Here is a 22805-nt window from a genome sequence, read left to right on the forward strand (position 1 = left end):
GAAAACATCTGGCAAGGGGCCAGAGGCAGCTGTGGGGGCATCTTTAGCCTCCTTCGGACTGGTGACCTTCGGCCTCCAGAGGTGAGAGGAACAGGCTCTTTCCCATGTCCACGCTGCTGCTAGCGGCTGCCCGTTTGAAGCATGGCTTGAAATCTCAAGAGGGTGATTTGCACCAAAAGGAGCTGCGGGAACAGCGCGCGCTTAACTTCAAATGTACGCGGCTTGGGCTGCTCAGAATTCTGCCGCACGCCACTCGCTGGCGTTCTGTACTCTTGTGGGCCCTGCGGGGAATGTGCTTGGCTTTGCTTTTAGCCTTGCTGCCCCCCCACCACATGGAAGAGGCTCCCGGAGAGGTTTCAAACCTGTTTGGAGGTTCCTCTGTGCCTCTGGCAGGGCTGCTGGTCATAGGTGCAGGGACCAGATTCCGGCTTGTGTCCTTGAGCAGGGGGCCTCCATCTTGGAGCACATGGTCCCTTGCTATCCAAAAAGGCGATTTGGGCCAAAATTCAAAGGGCGCTTCAATCCGGGGCTTGAAAAGCGGCTTGTGCTGCAAAGAGCTGCCGCGCCCCTTGCTGCCAGTGGGATTAGCCTTCTGGAAGCAGTGGCTCGTAAGTGAGCTCTGCTCCCAGCTCCCACCGTGATCTGGTGAGGCTTGCGGAGGCTCCGTGTTGCAGAGCGGCTGGCAGTCCTTGCTGAGTGACCCAGGTCACCCTTAGTAACCTAAGCTGTGTGCCACCCCTGGGGGCTAATGGCGCCCGCCCCTAGCCCCACCAGCCTTTCTGTGAGTCTCCAGATACTCACTCAGGCAGTTGATGGTAGTATTTGCGCTTTTTAAAATAAGTCTCTAGTTTTTTCCTTAGGATTCTCAGGAGTTCCAGGATGGCACAACCGCCCAGTTGAGGGCTGAGTCGATAACTGGGTAGTACCTGGTGACCAGGGCGTGGTCCAAAGAGCTTATACGACTCAGCCCAATCAAGAGAGGACAAGGTCAACCCATCCTGGATACTCCTCCCCCTCACTATGAAGAAAGAGCTCCTCCTAACCCCCTCCTCCTCCGGATTCAGGCCCACTCAGTTACTGGGCAATGGGTTTCACCCCAGCTCAGCTATCCTGGAGGGGAGACACATTCCTGCGGCCTTCCTAGCATCCTGTGGCCTCCTTCCGAAGCGTCTGGGGCAGGGGTCCCCAAACTTGTCAACTTTAAGACCTGTGGACTTCAATTCCCAGAATTCTCCAGCCAGCTGGGAGTTGAAGCCCACAGGTCTTAAAGTTAACAAGTTTAGCGACCCCTGCTCTGGGGCATGGCAGAGGGCGCTTGTGCCCCACCCTTCTGCTTTGAGGTTTATAGCAGCCAAAGAAAAAGAGCCAAGAGTGATCTTGGCATCCAAAGTGTTGACTTGTACTTTGGAAAGAGACTTTGTGGTAGAAGAAAAGAGACAGTCATTCCAAGGTTCAAGGTTGGTTTATTTTTTTTACTTGATTGCATCTCTGCCTAGGGCAGAAGAAAGGAAGACCAACCATCACCAAAGCAGCCTCAGCTCAGAAAGCATTTCATTAAAAACTATGGCTCTTGTAATTTACAAGTGCAAAGTTGTAAGATTATAAATGATTACTAAAAAGCATTTTGCTTACTAACGTGAAGCACCACAATTCTGTGATGGGTCATAATTAACCAGATACAACAGGGTTTCTTTGGCCACGTGGCTGCCTCAGCACATAGTGCTGGCATGGCTGACCGATCTCCAGGGCACCTGGCAGGGAGAGCAGCAGGGCCTGGTGGCATTGCCAGCTGCCCACAGGGGCTTCTTGCCCTGCTTCTCCCCCAGGATGACTTCAGCATCAACCACTCCAAAGACCCACTCGAGAGACAGATGCAATGTGCATCAACCGATCAACTGATCCTGGCCTGCAAGTGAACCACTTCTTCTGAAGAGGGTAGGACCAGGAACAATTGTTGCAAATTCATTACCGAAGGATCTATAACTGCCCGTATTGGACTTACCAATCCTCAAGACTGAGCTGTGATAGAAAAGGATAAGCTAAACATGCACCCCCCTCCCCCCGGTCAGGTTTCCAGTGGGTCTTTCTACAGCCACCGAGAAAGTGGCGTTGTCTTCTGTCAGCAGACGAGCAAGTTGCCCAAAACAGCTGGGCACTAAAGGCTCCCCAACAGTTGATCTAAGCAAGTCCCTTTTCTGGAGACCCTCCTGGTTTCACATTAATGCGTTTTGTATTTAGTCTTGGGATTTGTGACATCTGAGCTTAAGATATAAACTTGATTATGACACTAACATTGCTAAGATGCCCCATGGAGCATTTTCACTGCTCCATCTCAGGGCAGAAGAGGTGCAGGTGCCCCGCATGGCAGGACTTGCCTGCCATCAGCAGCACTGGAGGAGGAGGAGGAGGAGGGATGCAGGGCACCTCATGGCTTGTTCCCAGAAGAGAGGAAATGACATGGAGGGCTTAGTTGTGTTCAAATCTTACTCTAGAAGAGCAACACAGAACTTTGGGGAACTGAAATGACAGCGGATATTTGGCTTGAAAGAAATATTATGCTTCACAATCCAAACCAAGGGAAAGGAGACCACTGGGACAACCACATTGACAGAGAGGGGCAGGAAGCCCTTCCAGAATTCCCCTCCTGGCAAGTCATTCTCCTGGCCAGCTTCTTTTTCACAAACATCAAGCTCTTAGGGTAACAGAGAACAATACCCCAAACCTCAGAATTGTTTTCCACCGGGGCAACGAGGAGAGCCCATCACTCTGCCCCCGTTGGGCTGCTGTCTGCCTTGGGCTGAGGAAGGAAGCATCTCTCGGCCACCTGGAAGCAGAGCAGTTAGGATGCAAGTCAGATTCCGTCCATTCCTCACAGTTCATTCTGCAGGCCCCGGAACTTTCTTCTCCCTGCGGCACTCCAGTCCTGGCCGTGCCATAGCCAGAAAACTTGGGACTCCCACCATCTTCCTTTCCAAATCAACCGGAGCAGCCACACGGTTAGGAGCAAGAGACACACTCACTGCCAGCAAGGCCGTGCTACCCGCCTTCTGCCTGGCACAAACCAGCCAGCCAGCCTTCATGCAGCACGAGAAAATGGCTCAGCATTGTGGTTCCTGGGCCAGTTTCTTGGGTTGCTTGAGGCAGACCTTTCCATCCCACCTGAGCCCCCCACAATCCTGGTGCTTGGCTTCCATGAGTGGCCGCTGGATGAGGGTCCAAACTGCGGGCAGAAAAGGACGTTTTGTCCCCCCCCTCCCAGGAGTTGGGCTTCCCTCCTCCAGCTGTGTCACACCCCAAGGTGTTGGGTCTTGTACGTGAGGATTTCGGCAGCCAGCTGCTGCGGCTCCAAGAGGTGCGGGAAGCGGCTCATGACAGTCTCCACCAGGTGAGGATGGAAGATGCCACAAAGCTTGACGTGCACTTTTGCACGCTCTTCTGCAAAGCTGTCCGGGGGGGGCCAATGGTGTGAGGAGTCCTTGTAGGCCAGGCAGGGAGCTCTCGACACGTCTTGGCGCACTGCAGGACCCGGATGGTACGGCTCGGACCAGTACTTGCGCCCAGGGCCCAGAGAAGCACTGGGGGCCACATCGTATCCAGAAAAGGAGTGAGGAGCAACCTGTTCAGATGGGGTTGGCAGGAAGTTCTGAGGCCGGTACTGGCTGTAGCTCCTGGATTCCGGGCCAGGAGGAACCCGATAGGCAGGCCCCTGCCCCCTGCAGCTGCTCTCCCCAAGCGGCTCTTGCTGGGCCCACTTGACAGGACTAGCCGAGGGGCTGGGCCACATTTCAGAGAGCTGATTCTCAAGGGAGCCAAGGCCCGAGTCAAGGTGGTCTTGAGAGACATGGGCAAGGGAGTCCCTGGGAGGCGGCTGGTACTGATCTGAACTCCTGTAACTGTGGCTCTTCCGGGCTGGGATGCCATGGGCACCGAGGAAGAAGGCTGGCACATCGCCATGTCTAATGTGAGGGGCAGAGCTCGTCTTCTCAGCCAAGAACTTCTGCAGGGGGACTTTCTCACTCTCTGCAGGGGCAGAGCCCCAGAATTCCCCGTGGGGAGGCCTCCAGCTCCTCCTCTCCTCCTTGGTGGCTGGCGCAGTCCTGGTGGGGGAGAGCCCGGCGTTGGCCCGGAGCTCATCGGCAACGGAGCGCTGCAGTTGGTGCGGCCGCTCAGGGTGGTAGAACTTACACTTGATGCCATAGGTGCACTTCTTGCCTGCAAAGAGAAAGGCGAGCCGTGTGACAGGTGTCCACCGCCCCAAACCCTTCACGCCGCTCTCTCTCAAGCAGCATGGCCTCACCGTATGGGCACTGCTGCCTCTTGTGCTCGGGCACGGCTGGCGTCTTCCTCAGGAAGTTCTCCAGGCTGGGTCCGTGGCGCCCCAAGGGGTCATCGGGAGGCATGAACCTGGGGAGCAGACGAACCACGCCATCAGGAGCTGCAGGTCCCAAGGCCAGGCCCAGCCCTCCCCCATCTGCCAAGGCAACAGTGTGCCATGATCCCACCAACCCCACCGCCTCCTGAAAAGCTGGCTAGAAGTGAGCAACTTGGTGGGCCTGGGAAGCTCAGCAGAGATTAAGAAGAGCCCGCTGGGCACGCTGTCAGCTGAAGAAGCAGGCAGGCTGCGAATGAGAAGGGCGCTTCCTAGTCAGGAACTTTATGTCCCAGAATTCTCAGCCATAGCCTTGGGGGGCTACTCTTCACCCCCCACCCCCCGGAACCCTACTCAGCCTCATGGCCAGCCTCCAGCCTTCCCCAAGGCCAAGGACTTACTTGTCATTGACAAAGGAATACATCAGCAAGCGTTCTTCAATGAACTTCTTCCACTCTGCCCGTTCTGCTTGCAGGTCCCGGTAGACATCGTTGGAGACCACAATCCCGTCCGACTCCCAGGCTAGCTTCACAATGAAGCGGTCATCGTAGCAGACCACTCGCTTGCCTGCCACTCGCCGGGAAGGAGTGAAGACAAGGATGTTCTTCTTCTCGAGGTCATGGAGGATGTGCTGGTCTGCAGGAAGAGGTGGCAAAGTCATCCCCACTCAGGCTTCTTACAGAGGAAAGATCAGGGGAAACCAAGCTGTGGATGCTCCAGACAGCCCCTTGGCAGGATGAGACCCTTGGCTGATCTCAATGAGCAGTCTGCCAAATCATTTCCCTCCCTCCCTCCTTCCTCCCTCCCTCCCTCCCTCCCTCCCTCCCCCCTCCCTCCCTCCCTCCTTCCTTCCTTCCTCCCTCCTTCCTGTCTTTCTTGTTTGCCTAGATGTCCCTCTTCCTCTTCCTCCATGTTTTCTTCCAGGCACTGCCTCCCATAGCTCTACCCTTAATTTACATGTCTAAACAAGATTATGATTTAGAGCAGGGGGGGCTGCAACCTTGGCAACTTTAAAACTTGTGGACTTCAACTCTCAGAATAGCTGGCTGATGAATTCTGGGAGTTGAAGTTCACAAGTCTTAAAGTTGCCAAGGTTGAAGACCCTGCTTTAGAAGGTCAAGAATACAAATCAATCCTCTAAAATTGCTGTAGCATTTTTTAAAAAATCTGCAAACATCATTTTTGCCATTAGAAACTGTCAAAGTGTTCAGGTGATTCCAGATAGACGTGTGGAAACAGGGCTGACTACTTCAGTGGTGCCCACAGTCTTCCTGATGCTTTGGCCAGCAGCAAAATTCGGGGAGAGGCCTCTTAAAGCCACTGAGAAGCAAAATTCCCACCAGAGGGAGAAGAAGCGGCATGTCCCATCTCAGTCGTCTCCCCAGCCTGAGGAAGAAGCACAGGGGGCCACCACTAGCCTGCATCAATGTACTAGGATGGACAGCTGCCCAAGGCCACCTTGTTACCTGTAATGGCGACATCAGAGCGTGAATGCTCTTTTCTCCAAGATGGGACGAAGACCGTGACATCCTTGTGTCCTCGATCCAGAAACCAGGTCACAGCCAGCTGGATGCCTCGGCAGGAGAAGGAGTCTTTGTCTCCATGACTGCAAATGGAAGAGAATGGCAGGTTCAGAGTGCTTCCCCCACTTGGCCTCGTGTGCTGGCATCCAAGAGACCTCAGGCAGCCATAGGGAGGGGCATCCCTTCCAAAGTCTCCCACTGGTCACGCTTCACTGCCCTTCTGCTATTAACAATCAAGCCAAGTTGGCTCATTGACGGAGAGAGAGATCTGGGCACAAACTCATTCAACCATGCCAGGAAATTGACTCTGATTATAACAGAACAACAAAGTAACAAGATTGGAAGGGACCTTAGAGGTCTTCTAGTCCAACCCCCTACTCAAGCAGAAGACCCTCTACCAGTGATTGCTAACCTTTTTGCTGCCAAGATCCCAAAGCGGGCGGGGGGGAATGCACTTGCCTTAACCCCCAAAATGCAATGTGAACCCCCCCCCCGACCCCCCGTTTTGGGCCTGGAAACCCTCCTGCACCAACCTGGAAGCCAAAACGGGGTGCGTGTGTGGGGGGCTCGCACTGGCAAAGAGGCTGAGGCTGCAGGCCATTTGTGCAGGCAAAGAGGCAGCGCTGGCAGGCCAGTGTCTTGTGGCGAAGTCGTGCCCAGCTGCACCAACACAGGCAAACCCCCAAAATGCAATGTGAATGCCCCCTGATGCCCCCTGTTCCCCGCACGCCTCCCGCGCATGTGTGGCAGAGACAAAAAAGACCAGCTGGGTGGCGGGAGGTGCGGACACATGCCTGGTGGAGCTGGGGTGAGATGCCAGCTCTGTGTGCGATCTGTGGCACGCGTACCCTAGCTTCGCCATCATGGCCCTATGCCATTTTAGACAAATGGCTAACCAATCTCTTCTTCAAAACCTTCAGTGATGGAGCATCCACAATTCCTGAAGACAACTTCTGTTCCACTAATTAATTGTTCTCACTGTCAGGAATGTTCTCCTTAATTCCAGGTTGCTTAGTTTCCATGCATTGTTTCTTGTCCTGCCCTCTGGTGCTTTGGAGGATAGTTTGACTCGCTCTCAAACTTAAAGAGAGCTTTAGAAGGATTCCATGGATGAGAATCCTGACGGGAAAATAACTCAAGAAGCCTGGGAAATTTTGAAAAAATGAGATTATAAAAGCCCAGTTTACCACAATACCAATGAAGAAGAAAAATAACAGCTTTCAAAAGAAACCAGAATAGCTGCATAAAAAACTTCCTAATAAATTGAAAGACAAAAAGGACAAGTATAAAAACTGGAAAAAGGGGCACATAATTAAGGCAGAATGTCAGCAAATATCCAGAGCCTGCAAAGATGAAGTGAGGAAAACTAAGGCTCAAATGAACAAAGGCTTGTGACAAAAGTAAAAAATAACAAAAAAAAAAATCTAACAAAATGAAATTCAATGGTGAAAAGAGTAAGGTTCTACATTTAGGAAAAGAAAAAAAAAGTACAGGTACAGTATATGCGGTACCTTGCTCAATAGTAGTAACTGCGAGAGGGATCTTGGAGTCCTAGTGGACAACCATTTAAATAGGAGCCAGCCGTGTCCAGCAGCTGCCAAAAAAGCCAACACACTTCTAGGCTGCATCAACAGAGGGGTAGAATCAAGATCACGTGAAGGGTTAATACCACTTTATAAGGTCCTGGTAAGGCCACACTTGGAATCCCGCATTCAGTTTTGGTCACCACAATGTAAAAAAGATATTGAGACTGCAGAAAGAGTGCAGAGAAGAGCAACAAAGATGATTAGGGGACTGGAGGCTAAAACATATAAAGAATGGTTGCCTGGAATTGGGTATGTCTAGTCTTCTGAAAAGAAGGACTAGGGGAGACTTGATAGCAGTGTTGCAATATCTCAGGGGTTGCCACAAATAAGAGGGAAAGCGCCTGAGGGCAGGACAAGAAGAAACTGGTGAAAACTAATCAAGGAGAGAAGCAATTTAGAACTAAGGAGAAATTTCCTGACATGACAGAACAATTAATCAGTGGAACAGCTTGCCTCCAGAAGTTGTGAATGCTGCAACACTGGAAGTTTTTAAAAACAGATTGGATAAACACTTGTCTGAAGTGGTGTAGGGTTTCCTGCCTAAGTAGGGGGTTGGACTAGAAGACCTCCAAGGTCCCTTCCAACTTATTGTATTCTATCCCTATTCTCTTCCAGCACTAATTTCAATTGTCTTAGATGAATGAGAAACCTACAGGGTATTCTTGAAAACCACTGCAGCCTTCTCACCCGTACCTCCCTGTTCTATCCCCCCCTCTCCTCTTCAGCCTGGAGGGGCTCTTCTGCTGACCCATCTTCCCTCCCTGAGCCGGTCTTCAAGATGCTTGGGAGGCATCCACCTCCTTCCCTACTTTCTAATGCCTCTCTTCCAGTGGTGGGTTGCAGGTGGTACGCCCTGGTATGGCCGTACCGGAGCCAGCCCGGAGCACCGGATACCATTCTGGTATGGTGCTCCGGTGGCCTGCCTGCCCGCCCAAGCTCCTTACCTGTGTTTTAAAGCTTCTGCACTGCCACGCATGCACATGGCACTTAACAGCTCCTGCGCGATGCTCGGCGGAGCAGCTGGAGTGTCGCAGAGGCGCTAAGAGCAGTTGTGCACTGCGGGCATCCATGAGGACACCGCTGGCCCTGTTCCAACCGTACCGGTTGGAACGTGATTTGAAACCCACCACTGCTCTCTTCCCAGGTGCGAATACCTTCTCTTGGTGCCAGGGGGACTAGCCTCCTCTCCTTGGGGCCCCTGCTAAACCCTGCATGGTGCCAAGCTGATGAGGGAGCGTCCATTGCAACTTTTTGGCAAATGCCTCTCTAAACATCCCATAGTTTCTATCCACTTCAGCATGATAGTGCAAGCCCTTGGCATTTGGGCAATGTTACTTTCATCCGTCAAACATAAACGGTCCTCCTAATCAACAACTCATTCTCCTATCTCCTGGACAGCTGCCCGAAAACAATGGCAGTGCAATTTAAAAAACGTGAAGAGCGGTTGTGAAATGAGAGTTTACTGGAAGATACAAGCAGTTTGTTAATGAAGTTTGACAGGGCTGGGCCTCGTTGCAGCAAGTCCTTCCCTGCGCTGCCTCTAAAAGTGACCCACATAGACCCAACTCTTCTGCCTGCCCCCCTGCTGCTCTCCCTACTCAAATCCCTTGTCTGGAAAGAGGAGTTTAATGTGCAGTGTCAGCACTAAATTAAGATGGCCAAAGCAATAGAGCAGGGCTCCCCAAACTTGGCAACTTTAAGACTTGACAGATAGTTAGCATATATATGAATTTAATCCTTAGAATACATGTTCAAAAAGAAGAAATTATAAGACTAAATTGAATATATGATTTACAATGACAATCAATGGACTAATGTATATTGGGCTGATAACTAAGGATTCTATATGTAATTGAAAGTGGTGATGCACCAATGTTTGTGACCAAACAACATACTAAATAGATATGGAACTGATGATATTTTTGTTAATGTGTATTTTTGTTTGTTTTAAAATAAAATAAAAACTTTATTAAAAAAAGACTTGTGGACTTCAACTCCCAGAACTCTCCAGCCTGGCTGGAGAGTTCTGGGAGTTGAAGTCCACAAGTCTTAAAGTTGCCAAGTTGGAAGACCTCTGCAGCAGAGCAAAGGAAAGTTGGGAACAGCAGAAAGAAGGGTGTGCCATCTGGTGGAGCTGGCACAAGAACTAGGCCTGGCATAGGGAAACCAGCAGTTTTGCCAGCAGTCCCTTCTCAGTTGGACTACTACACTGCAAACTACAGGGGGCTGCAGCTGGTCCAGGATGCAGAGGCATGCACAGTTCTGGGCACCCCACAGTTTGCCCACACTGCATCCCTCTTGCATCAATTGCCCTGGCTCCTGCATGATTCCAGATGCTGGCCATCGCCTCTCCCAGAGCTTGCAGGTGCAACTTCTTGGTAGCTGCCTGGACTTTTGGAATAACCTCCTGCTGAGATGGGTGTTATCCTTTTAGTTTTCTGGAAGGCTGTAAAAACATTGTACTGGGACGTGTTGAATTGGGGCTGGTCAGTGGATGCCTGGTGGGAAGGGTCTGATGTGTTTTTATATCAGTTTTTATTGCCTACCTCCGGTCCTTCCGACGTGCCCTAAAAAGTTGGCTTTTCCAGCAAGCCGGCCTGGCCTGTTAATTTTAACTCATTTTTAAATGTATTGTTCTATAAATTCGTTTTTTTTTTTTGATATATAATTTATTTCTTTTTAACTTTCGGGATGTGTGTTTCTTAATGTTGTACGTTGCCCTGAGTCCTTTGGGAGAAGGGCAGCATATAAATCCAATAAAAGCAAAACAAAACAAAACAAACCTACTGTGAGACCCCCCATCTTTTTTGTGACAGCTCCTCAAGTACTGGAAGAGAGCCATCTCCCTTAATCCCTTCAGTCGCACATATCCAGTTCCTTCAATCCTTCAGCATACATGGAAATAATAGAAAACACGTGTAGCTAAGGTTTTAGATTTTGGCAGTGGTTTGCGCTCCAGGCTTGTTTCTGAATGTAGTTTCTGAACATTTCGCTCCCAGGCCTGATGATGTTACCTAGCCTGGTAACGGAACGTTCAGAAACTAAATTGAAACAAGCTTGGAGAGTTAAACCACTGCCAAAGCATTACATGATTTAGCCTTCAGACCCCCCACCTCATCTTTCTGTGTTTCTCTTATCGGCATGGTTTCTGGAGCCTAGGCATCTTTTTGTATTGTGGTAAAGCAGAACTGGGTGCAATATTCCATGTGTGACCTCACCAGTACAGTATAGAGCAGTAATGGCTAACCTTTTCCCCATCGCGTGCCAAAAGCAGGGGGAGCGCAGGGGGGGCGTGCGCGGGCATGCCCACACGCATAATTCTGTGTGTGCGACCCCCGCCCTCCCCTCCACTTTTGACACAAGGCGGTACCGTTTTTCACCCAGGGGGGCGGGGGGGGGGAAGAGAAGCACAGTGCGCCAGGAGAAGACTCTATGGCAGCGGTTCTCAAATAGTGGGGCGCGCCCCCCTAGGGGGGCCCGAGGCTCAGTAAAGGGGGGCGCGAAGGCTCCCTTTCCATCTGGGTGCAACGGCAGCGGCGTGGGCGAGGCATAATATATCCCGCCTGGAAGTGGCAGCACTTCGGACTGTGGATTTTCATTGGAGCCGCAGGCTGGAGCTGTGCAAGAAGCCTGCTCGGGCGGGGGTGGGAGGGAGGGAAGCATGGCTGTCCCAGGCTTCCCTCCCTTCCCCCCCCCCCAGCCCAAGCAGACTTTTTGCACAGCTCCAGCCCGCGGCTCTGATGAGTCTCTGAGCAGTCCCCAGCGCTGCCACTTCAAGCCGGGATATATTCTGCCATGCCCTCGGCGCCGTCTTTATGCAGGTAGCTCGCTTCCCCGCCAGCAGCTCCACCGCCAGGATTCCGTCTGGAAGCGGAAGCGCAACAGCCGCTGTTGGGGAAGGGACAAAGGGGCGGCGGTCGCCCGATCTTGCCACCGCCACCCCTTCGCCCCTGGTAACGGCGACTGTTGTGCTGCTGCTTCCAGCTGGGATGCTGGAGGAGCTGCTGGCAGGGAGGGAGGGAAGAAAGGGAGGAGGGAGTAAGGATAGACAAGCAAGAGGGAAAGAGGAAAGAAGGCAAGCAGGCAGGAAGGAGGCAGAAGGAAGGAGGGAAGAATGGAACTGGAAGGGAGGCAGGGAAGGAGGGAGGGAGAAAGGAAGGATAGGAGGATAGGGAAAGAGGAAAGAAGGCAGGCAGGCAGGGGGAAAGAGGAAGGAGGGAACTGGAAGGGAGGCAGGAAGGAAGGGAAGGAGGAAGGGAGGGTGGAAGGAAGGATAGACAAGCAAGAGGGAAAGAGGAAAGAAGGCAAGCAGGCAGGAAGGAGGCAGAAGGAAGGAGGGAAGAATGGAACTAGAAGGGAGGCAGGGAAGGAGGGAGGGAGAAAGGAAGGATAGGAGGATAGGGAAAGAGGAAAGAAGGCAGGCAGGCAGGGGGAAAGAGGAAGGAGGGAACTGGAAGGGAGGCAGGAAGGAAGGGAAGGAGGAAGGGAGGGTGGAAGGAAGGATAGACAAGCAAGAGGGAAAGAGGAAAGAAGGCAAGCAGGCAGGAAGGAGGCAGAAGGAAGGAGGGAAGAATGGAACTAGAAGGGAGGCAGGGAAGGAGGGAGGGAGAAAGGAAGGATAGGAGGATAGGGAAAGAGGAAAGAAGGCAGGCAGGCAGGGGAAAGAGGAAGGAGGGAACTGGAAGGGAGGCAGGAAGGAAGGGAAGGAGGAAGGGAGGGTGGAAGGAAGGATAGACAAGTAAGAGGGAAAGAGGAAAGAAAGCATGTGACTACGGTGGGAGACGAGGAAAGACCGGTGTGCTATGTTATGCAGAGGTGTACTTATAACAATTTTATAGACAAATTATACTATTTACAGTCGCGCGGGGGGGGGGGGGCGCGAAATGTTTTCTTCTTCCTAGGGGGGGCATGACAGAAAATAATTGAGAAGCACTGCTCTATGGCAAGGGGAGGGTTTCCCAGTTGTCTCCACAATTGATAGGGCTTTCGGTTATGACAGGTAGAGGAAAAAGTACGCCGCGCTAGGAGGAGACTCTATGGTGGAGGAACTGAACTTCCGGTCAGCTCCAGAATTGAAAGGGGGGGGGGGGGGGCTTCCGGTTAGGACCTTTGTGGTTTCCGGTGGTTTTTTTTTTGTGGGAAACGGGTCCAAAATGGCTCTTTGAGTGTTTAAGTTTGCCGACCGCTGCCCCAGGGCATACTCTTCTCAGAGGGTGGGCTCTTATGAAGGTTGCCACTCTCATTTAGTCTGAAGTTGTGGTTTCTCCATCACTGGAGGCTTTTAAAAAAAAGACTGGACAGTCACTTCTCTGGAATGGTCTAGGCCAGTGGTGGGCAACCTTTTTTTTCAACTGAGCCAAATCTCACCAAAACCACGATTGAAATTTACTTTGAGAGCCACATTTTTAAAACCGAAAATACATAGGATGGTACACTGTTTTTAGTTTCAATAAGTTTTTATTGAGAATATTCTGCATGCAAGTATCCACATAGGTCGGGAGGATACAAATAACACAACTAATAAAACAAAAACTTTAGAACGATATTATTTATCGATAACGTTAAATTCCGTAAAAATTTGCCTTACAATGTAGAGAAGATTACATCCTGACATTGACTGACAAAGTCACAACCACTAATGTGAACATTGGCCTTGCATTTCCTTGGATAGTTTGAGTAAGTCAGGTTTGTATGTTGTTGTTTTTAATTTCATCTCTCTCTCCCACTTTCTTTCTTTTTTTCTTTTTCTTTCTCTCTCTCTCTCTGGCTCTTTGTCTCTCTCTCCCTCCCTCCCCCATCTCTGTCACTCTCTCTCTGTGTGTGTCTGTCTGTCTCTCACTCACTCTGTGTGTGTGTGTGTCTGTCTCTGTCTCTCCCTCTGTCTCTCTCCCCTCCCTTCCTCTCTCTCTCTGTCACTCTGTGTATGTGGGTGTGTCTGTCTCTCACTCATTCACTTAATCACTCACTCTGTGTGTGTCTCTCTGTCTGTCTATCTTTCTCTCCCTCCCTCCCCCTCTCTGTCTCTCTCTGTCTGTGTGTGTGTGTGTGTCTGTCTGTCAGTCTCTCTGATTCCCTCCCTCACTCCCTCTCTCTGTCTGTCTTTCTCACTCACTCACACACACACACACACACACACTGTGGTCACCTTGTTGAGTGTTCCAATCACATTTGAAACACTCAACAACTGGCCTGCATTTATGGTATTTTGCAGCATTCTGCAGTCATAGGACCAAAATTGGTTGTCACTCGCCTGGGCTTTTGCAGAAGCTTCCCTCCGAAGCCCGAGAGGAGGGAGGGGAGCGGGCACCCGGCACACAGAAGAGCCGCATTAAAGGGTGTAAAGAGCCGCATGTGGCTCCCGAGCCGCGGGTTGCCCACCACTGGCATAGGGTATCCACTTGGGCAAGGGGTTTGGACTAGAAGACCTCCAAGGTCCCTTCCAACTCTGTTATTCTATTATTTCCTGGGCCCAATGTTAGAAAAAGCAGCGATGAAATCAGGAAGACTACGGCTCGTTACCTACTTTTTCTGAAAACTACCCCCTCCACGAAGCTGCCTAGCCATCCCTGAGCCCTTCTGCTCCCCCTCCATACCCTGCAAGTGCAATGCAGGATGAGTAAGGAATACCAGGGACGGGATCTCCTCCAACGTTCCAAGTAATTCATCTGATGTGGCAACAGACGTGAGAAATTCCCGTAGAAGGAAGCCGGGGACAATTCTGCTCTGCACACACCCCTCCCAAGATTTGCATAAACCTGCCACAAGTATTATCCAAGCAAGGGTGAATGGGTGAGGAACAGTTTGTCACTCCACTCATGCAGGAAACAGTCTGTAAAAATTCCCCTTGTTTTTTTTTTCCCCCTTGAAAAGAGATTGTTCAGAAACTCCGTCTCTGCTGCTCCAGGCACCACTCAGAAACTCCACTCCCCCACCCCTCTTTTCAACAGAAAGTGCCCTCTGGCCGGCATTTACAGCTGGAGAGCAATCTGGCTTATCTTAAATAAAGCACGGAAAGGACAGAAGTCCGGAACTGCTGCTGGCTTCTCCCTGCAGGCTACCGGGTCTGGGCTGCCAAGAGCAGAATTAGGGCTCGATTGCCTTTTTCCTGCCATCTGGGGGAGGTCCAGATTTTTGCAGCCCCACCACTGCCAGCATCACGTGATCAGTCGGTGATGGGAGGATGCTTGCCGGGAAAGTTCCAGGTTCAGTGGTTAAGCCAGCGAATGGTGCTAAGGAGAGAATGCCGCACCTTCCAGCACCCCCAAGTGCAAACTCCCCACTTAAGCAGCTACAGCTCAGGATCAACGTTCACAGGTGGTCCTCAACTTACAATTCATTTAGCAATCGAAGTTACAACAGCACTGAAAAAAGGGACCTGTGATCGTTTATCACATTTACGATTATTCGAGCATCCCCATGGTCACATGATCAAAATTCGGACACTTGCCAGCTGGCATGTATTTATGACGGTTACAGTGTCCGGGGGTCAAGTGATCACCTTTTGTGGGGCAAAGTCAACGGGGAAACCAGATTCATTTAACAAATATGTTCCTAACTTTAAAAAAAACTGCAGTGATTCACTTAACAACTGTGGTAAGATAGATTGTAAAATGGGGCGAAGCTCACTTAACTATGTCACTTAGCAACATAAATCCTGGGCTCAACTGTGGTGGCAAATTGGGGGCTGCTGTATTTCCAACAGGCTTAGAATCCTGGGAAATGGAGAAGTTGTTGTTCTAGGAAGCACAGCTTCCATCTCAAAACCAAAATGTTTCTCCCACGGACAGGGAAGCAACGCGAGTTCCCTTCCCTGGGTTGGCCACCCTCTCACCCAGGACAGGCTGGGCTTCATTCTGTTTTCAACCTGGGCCCTCCACCCTTCTCTCCAATTCAGTCCACACCTGGTTGTGCCCAGAGCTTGCCTCCTCTCCTCCAGTGCCCCCCCTCCTCTCTCTCTGTGGGGCCTCATCCCCTTCAGTTCCCCCTGAGAGGCCAATTGATGGGGGGGGAACCTCTGGAGGAAGAGAAAAATGCTTCCCCAGGCACTGGTGCTTGAGTCACTGGGTTTCTTCCTGTTTAGATAAGAAAGAATGTTTGCCCAACAGAGTCAACGCAGCTGAAAGGCAGAGCTGCCTGAGCCACAAGACTGGTTGCCAGTCAAGGGGATGCCCACATCCCCCCCCCCCGCCTCCTGGCAAAATCCTTCCTGCTTCAGAAATAGAGGGAACTGCAGGGGGTCCCAAGCAGACCCCCTCACATGCATCCAAGACAAGGATGCACCACCCCCAAAACCCACCTGTCCAATCTCATCTAATCACGTAGCTTTACAGTATCATCAAAATCCAGCAACCAACCCTTATGAAATCCCCAAGAAGATAAAATGACTTCTTATGGCCTCCTGTAGGGTTAAGAAGGAAGGAAGCCAAAGCAGAGACATCGGGGGTTTCAGCCTTAACCTCCTCCATTGTTCCCCACTCCAGAGCAACACCAGATCCCAAGATCTGGGTGTTTTGGTGGTGGTGGTGGTGGGCGATCTGACTAGGATCGCATGGGCAGGACTGCCATGAGGAAATGGAAGCCTGGTGGTACTTTCGTTCTCCGAAGACCAATTTTGTTTCCACGGCAAGGTCAGGACTCAGTGGATGAGAGATCCAGCAACTCACAAGGGGGGGGGAGTATGTGTGTGTGTCTGGAAGCAGCTCACTCCGGACTATTTCGCCTCCCAAGGGCAGCCTCCCCTTCCTCCTCCCTCCCTGAAGTCGGGAGCATGGGGATCGCGCCTTTGCTTGAAACCGACGGGGGTGAATCTGCGAGCCCGCAAGCAGCAGGGCTGAGAAGGGCGCCCGCTTTGTGCCCCAGCCACATCCAGGGACCCAGAAGAGGAGAGAAAGAGCCCCCCAGAACTTCCCCGGACCAACTGCGCCCCAACGCGGAGGAGCCCGCCTAGACTCACCTCATGGCCACGTTGCTCCCATCAATGACGATCGGCCGCAGATGATCCCCGTCCTGCTCCTCCGGAGGCCCCGGCTGGGTCGCGGGGCTGCTGGGGGCTGGCCGCACTCCGGGAAGCGGCGCCGGCGGCTCGGGGGCCTCCGGGGCGGCCTGCTGGGCGGGCTCCCTCTCCCTCTCGCCGGGGGCCGCCCCGTGCTTGACCAGCTCCCCCAGGATGGTGTTGGTGTCCGCCTCCGGCCCGTGCTTCTGCAGAGCGCCCAGCACCTCCTGCGAGGAGTAGCCCAGCTTGCGGAAGAACTCCACCTTCCGCCGCCTCTCCGCTCGGCCCTGCTCGGGGGCGCTCCAGGGGTCGCCTCCCCCGCCGGACTCTCCGCCGCCCTCCAGGCTGCAGCCGCAGAGACTCAGGTAGCCGCTTTCCGGAGGCTCTTCGCGGCCGACGGCGCGGGCGCAGGGCAGCGGGGGCTCGGTCCAGCCGGAGAAGCGCAGGGCGCTGGGCGGCACTCGGTCCAGGTCCATGGCGGCTTCTGCTGGCGCTGCTCCTGGCTCGCTCACGCCTGGCCTGCCGAGAGAAGCGCGCAGCTAGGAGGGCGGCCGGGCCGGAGAAGCAGGAGAGCCCGCGGGTCGGGCAAGGCCACCCCGAGCTCGGCCCGGCTCCTCCCTCCCAGCCGCCGGGCAGAAGCGCGCCCCGCCCTCCGAAGGGGGGAACCGGCCGAGCCCGGCAGGAAACGGGGGAGGGCGCGGCGCTTCTCCGCCCGCTACCAGTCCCGACGCGGGGCGCCCAGCCGGGCTTCCCCGCAGCGGCGGGACAGGAAGCGGCGGCCGCCCCAAGGCTGGAGGGAGAGGGCCTTTCCGCGGGAAGTGGGCCTCCGAGCCCCGGTCCGGCCAGCGCCCTGCCCAGTCGCCCCGCCCGCGCGGAGGGAAACCCCGCCACCCCCGAGCCGCGCCGCTGCTTACCGGGCGCCTCCATGGGGGCGAAGTGTTCCCGTCCGCGCGTCGCCGCCTCTTTATGCAGGGCGAGGGCTGTCCGGGTAGCGCCGCCTCCGCCTCTTCCCCCTCCGGGCTCGTCGGGGAAGTCTCCGCGGAAGAGACGCGGCGGGCGGGACCCGTGGCCGGGGGTTGGCTGGGGCGGGCCTGCCTGCCTGCCTCGCGGGGTTGTTGGGAGCGCTGGAGGGGGAGGAACGCGGGGCCTGGAGCTCCTGTCGGCGGCTCCGCTCACCTCGCCCTCCCAGGCCTCCCCCCGCGATGGCGCTCGAAAGACCGGGGCCTCCCGGGAACGGAGGCCGAGCAACCCTCCGCTGGGGGCGGTGATGTGGAGGGAAGGCAGCAGGGCAGGAGGCCGCCTTCAGTGCAGGAAGGGGTCGCACCCTCGGGGGCTCCGTCGGAAGCAGCTGCGTTAATCGGGCAGCCCCCCGAAAGCGCTCTGGAGCTGCTGCCTGGCGGGGCGGGACCGGGCTGGGGTCTCCCCGCCGAGCAGTGGAGGGTGCTAAGTGGCGCGTCGTCGGGGGTCTCTTCCCCGGGCAGGTCCCGGGTGGCAACGGCGCTTTCGCAGCCGGCAAATGAGCTCTGCGGGAGCGGGGCAAGAGCGCTGATCGACGCGGCCTTCCAGGGCAGCCGAACAGCTGGGGCAACTCTTGTCCAGCGGTGGCCGGTTCAGGGAAGGGGCCGCGGCCCTTCAGGTGAGCCTTGGGGCAGCAGCTACTGCCGGCTGCAGAGGAGCCCAGCCGGGCGCTGGAAGTCGGAAGCGCCCGGGGCCGACCGTCTTCCGAGCGAGGCTGGCTCTCTTTCCAGGCGGGTTACGAGGGATTGGCCGCTGTCTCGGCTGCTCCAGCATCAGGCGCCGCATCTGCCCGAGGCGGCGGGGCGGGACTCCCCCAAGGACGCCTGGCCTCTCTATGCAAAGCAGGCCGTCCAAGGTCGGGGAAGATTTGCATCCCCGCGCCGGAGAGGGGTTCCCCGGGGAAGAGGAGCGCTCGCTTCCTGGTTTCACGGGAGCCTTTACACTCTCGGGCCTTTGGCTGCCCGGCCTTCGGTTGCCAGGTTGTGTGGAGCCAGGGCAGTTGCCGGTCCCCCCCCCCCCAAAAAAAAACAAACTCACGGAGTGGGGGGTGGGGTGGGTTCAATTTTTTTAGAACCTCTTCTGTAGGTGTGGCCTGTTTTGTGGGAGTGGCTTACTGACCATGTGACCAGGTAGGAGTGACTTGTGGGCTTCAGCTCCCAGAATTCCTCCTCCAGTCATGTTGGCTCAGGAACTCTGGCATTGAAGTGTGCAAGTCTTAAAGCTGTCAAGTTACAAGACCCTTGCACCCCTAACCCTTTAGGAAAAAAACTCCAGGGGTGTTCAAACTTGACAGATTTAAGACTTGTGGACTTCAACTCCCAGAATTCCTCCTCTCGCTCTTCATCTTGATGATGTGCAGATGGGCAGGGGGAGGGAGCTGGAACCAGTTCTAAACGGCACTGTAGATTTGTGGAACCTCTTCTATAGAAGAGGTTAGAACTGGCAGGAACCCACCCCTGGGGGTGGGTGACCGGCCTTTAAGATGTTTAGGACCCCCCAAGCAGAAACTCCCAATCAAACAAAGAAGTAGAGAAAGGAAGGAAAACGGTCCATTTTTTTGCTATTTTTTGCTCTCCCCAGCTCTCAGGAGCACTTTGCAAGCCTCCCAAACCCTCTGCACGTCCATTTTTGCAAAGGGTGCGGGTTTCGGTAGGCCAAAAATGCTGTATTCAGTGTATAAGACGCACCAAAAATTTTACCATATTTTTCGGACTATAAGATGGACCGGAGTATAAAATGCACCTTAGTTTTTGAGGAGGGGGAAAAAAATCTTCCTGTGCCTACCAGCTTCCATTGGTATTCATCTGGCTAACGTCTTTGCCGCAAATAGCAAACAGCCTGTTCATCTTCAGCACATTATTGCCGCCTGATTCAGCACAAGCAACTGATTGGCAGGTGGATAGACCTCCCGGAATACCCCCAATCAGCTGTTCCAGGCTGCAGGGATTGCCACAGGCCATCGCCATCTCCGTGCCTTGCGTTTTTGGGTGGTTCCAGGCGGCGGGGATCGGCGGCGGCCTCACTTCCACTTGGATTTTGATTACGAGCAGCACAGATCTTTTTACCCATTTAAAACAAACACCCTACATGCATTTAAGGGGGTGGGGTGGAGGATAATTTCCATGGGGGCCGAAGAGGGATTTGGCACCAAAGGCTCTATTCCCAAGATGCCCCCATCTTCCTACCTATAGCTGTAGGGGTTGAAAGCCTGGCTTTCTTGCAGCAAAGCCTGATAGAGACGTAGCACTTCAGTCCCCCTGGACGCGGCCACCTCATAAACACGCTTTAACCAGAAGTTATAACCGAGGGTTTGTCAAAAACAGATCGTGCCAAATAAATCTTATTTCATTATTTGACAAAGTGATTAAGTTAGTGGACCTTCAGAATGCTGTAGACACATCTTCAGTAAGGCGTTTGACGTAATAGACCACAACCTACTTGGCAAAGTAGAAAAATCTGGGTTAGTCAGCATCACCACCAGAAGGATTTGTAAATGGTTGACAAACTGCACTCAATGCATAGTCCTTAATGCAGGGGTGTCCAAACTTGGGAACTTTAAGACTTGTGGACTTCAACTCCCAGAATTCCCCAGCCAGCCCAAGTTTGGACACCCCTGCCTTAATGGAACTATATCTACATGAAGGAAAGTAAGCAGTGGGGTAATGCAAGGTACCAAGGAAGAGATTGGAGAACTATCTGAAATGATAAAGGGTCCCCTCCTTGAGCAAAGGGTTGGACTTGAAGAGCCCCAAGGTTCCTTCCAACTCTACAATTCTGTTCCTGCTATATTCGAATTTCTTCTGTCTATAAAATAGCAGCAGCCAAACAACAAAAAGGCCTAGAATCCGAAAGGGGAAGCTGCTCAATGTTTGATGCTATCTTAAGCAAAAACCCCAAACTCTGCACTTCTGCTTTCCCCAGAGAGCACCGGCCACCCACCACTTCTGGAGGGGAAGGAACACATGATCCTCACCCCCCCCACCCCTCCAACGAATGCAGAGTGATTGTTTGCTGATAAGGGAAGCGAAGAGAAGGCATTTGTCTGGCAGACTATGTTGTGTTGTGGGCCGTTTCCTCTGCTGCAGCTGGCCGAGATGGCTGCATGGCAGCAGAGATTCGCTGCTTGGGTTCCGGGTGGCTGCCTTGCACAGCCATTTTTTCCTAGGCCTCTGACTGACACTTTGCCTTCCAAGTGTTTAGGGCTCAGATGTGCTGAACCTTTGACATACAGAGCATACTTGGTTTTTAGCTGATCTGTTTCTACGTATAGTGAGAATTCAGACTCTTAAAGGTAGTCCTCAACTTACAACAGTTCGTTTAGTGACAGTTCGTTCAAATATATAATGATACTGAAAAAGAGTGACTATCAGCCTCGATTTACATCAAGTAAATCTGTGGCTTGGGGAGTTTTACCCCGGTGACGATTTCTACACTGCAATCAGTAGGGCGATGGGGTGGGAGCTTATTGGAAGCCCTTTCGCTAAATGCCTCTCTGGGGTCCCCATGTTCCTTTGGGATTTTCTCCTCCCCCCCTCAATTCTCTTGCATGCGAACGCTGCCAGTTCTTTCGTGGCTCTGGCTATGCAGGAGGGTTTCCCTACCCCCTTTCCCGGCTGGGTGGAGTGGATGCGTAGCAGTCCCTTCCTCCAATTCAACTGTGGTTCCACTTCCACTTCTAGTCCCACTCAAATGAGTGCACCATGCAGGATGGCCTTGCATGGGTGGGAGCCAAGTTGTATGTGCCTGCTAGTCTAAAAAGTGTTGTCCTCCATCAGGCCCATGATTCAAAAGCGGCTGGACATTTTGGATTCATGAAGACCTTACATTTGGTTAAAAGACAGTTTTGGTGGCCTTCCCTGAAAAAAGACATAGAATCCTACATTGCTAGTTGTCCTGTTTGTGCTGCGGCAAAGAGACCACCCGGAAAACCTCAAGGACTATTCCAAAAAGTTGCCAGTCCTGATGCCCCTTGGAAGGAGATATCCATGGACTTTATTGTCGAGTTACCAGAAAGTAAGGGAAATATTGTCATTTGGGTGGTCACGGATTTGTTCTCCAAGCAAGTGCATTTCGTGCCCTGCTCCAAGATTTTGCCTACAAAAATGCTGGCTAGACTCTTCATCCTATAGGTCAGTGATGGCAAACCTATGGCACGCGTGCCACAGGTGGCATGCGGAGCCATTTGTCAGGGCACGCGAGGCGCTGCCCTATCAGCTGGCCAGCGTGCATGTGCGCGCTGGCCAGCTGAGTTCACCCTTTTTAAAAGCCATTTTTCGCCCTCCCCAGGCTTCAGAGGCTTTATAGGAGCCTGGGGAAGGTGAAAAGAGCCTCCCCTGCCCCCCCCCTGAGGCCCTCCGGAGGCTTCATGAGCTTCCGTGAAGTCTCCGGAGCGCAAAAAAACGGCCCTATGGGCAAACCGGAAGTTCAGGAACGGACTTCCGCTTTGCTCGGAGGGTCGTTTTGACTGCTCCAGAGGCTTCAGAGAAGCCTCCTGAAGCCTTCGGAGCGCTTAAAACAACCCTCCGATCAAACTGGAAGTGACTTCCGGTTTGCTTGGAGGGTCATTTTGAGCGCTTCGAAGGCATCAGGGAAGCCTCCTGATGGTCCCTGAAGTCCAGGGGGGCGGGGGAGGCTGTTTTCGCCCTCCCCAGGCTCCTATAAAGCCTCTGGAGACTGGGGAGGGCGAAAAAAGCATGTAAAAATGGGGGGGGGGGTCACGCCTGTCGTGCGTACATGCGCACTGGGGGTCGCGCATTGCATTATGGGTGCGGCACACCCGCACACAACCCCCCTATGCCCCCCCCACTTATGGCACGCGAGCCAAAAAAGGTTTGCCATTGCTGCTATAGGTGTATAAGTTACACGGTGTTCCTGAACGCATTTCTCAGATAGGGGGTCCAGGTCACCTCTCACTTGTGGAGGGAGTTCCTACAATTATTAGGCTCCACGCTCTCTCCTTCCCCTACCACGCTCACCAAGCCACGCCACACACCCCAAGCCACACCCACAGAACTGGTAGTGAACATTTTTGAATCCCACCACTGGATGGTTGACATGATAGCAGTGTTCCAACATTTGACAGAGAAGGAGGGGGATCAATGTATTCTCCACCTGAAGGCAGGATAAGAAGTAACAGAAGGAAGCTTATTAAAGAGAGGTCCAAGCTAGAAATAAGGGGAAAATTCCTGACAGTTAATCAGTGGAACAGCTTGCCTCCAGAAGTTGTGGGTGCTCCAACACTGGAGGTTTTTAACTTTTGCTTAAATTGGACAACCATTTGTCTGGAATGGTCTAGGAATCTGCTGCTTGAGCAGGGA

General features: G+C 53.2%; 1 protein-coding gene across 1 annotated transcript; it reads right to left on the reverse strand.

The window, feature by feature from the left end:
• Nucleotides 1–1447: 1447 nt before the first annotated feature.
• ZC3H12A (zinc finger CCCH-type containing 12A) lies at nucleotides 1448–17503 on the reverse strand. The gene is made up of 6 exons (XM_081962349.1): nucleotides 17385–17503; nucleotides 16432–16989; nucleotides 5836–5975; nucleotides 4771–5005; nucleotides 4298–4404; nucleotides 1448–4212 (listed from the first exon to the last, which is right to left on the reverse strand). The coding sequence occupies exons 2-6, from the start codon at nucleotides 16944–16946 to the stop codon at nucleotides 3287–3289; spliced, it is 1923 nt and encodes a 640-aa protein (XP_081818475.1). The 5' UTR covers nucleotides 16947–16989; nucleotides 17385–17503; the 3' UTR covers nucleotides 1448–3286.
• Between the last annotated feature and the right edge of the window lie 5302 nt (nucleotides 17504–22805).

The sequence above is a fragment of the Natrix helvetica genome (assembly GCF_964273705.1).
Source record: "Natrix helvetica genome assembly, chromosome: 9".
Classification (NCBI taxonomy): domain Eukaryota; kingdom Metazoa; phylum Chordata; class Lepidosauria; order Squamata; family Natricidae; genus Natrix; species Natrix helvetica.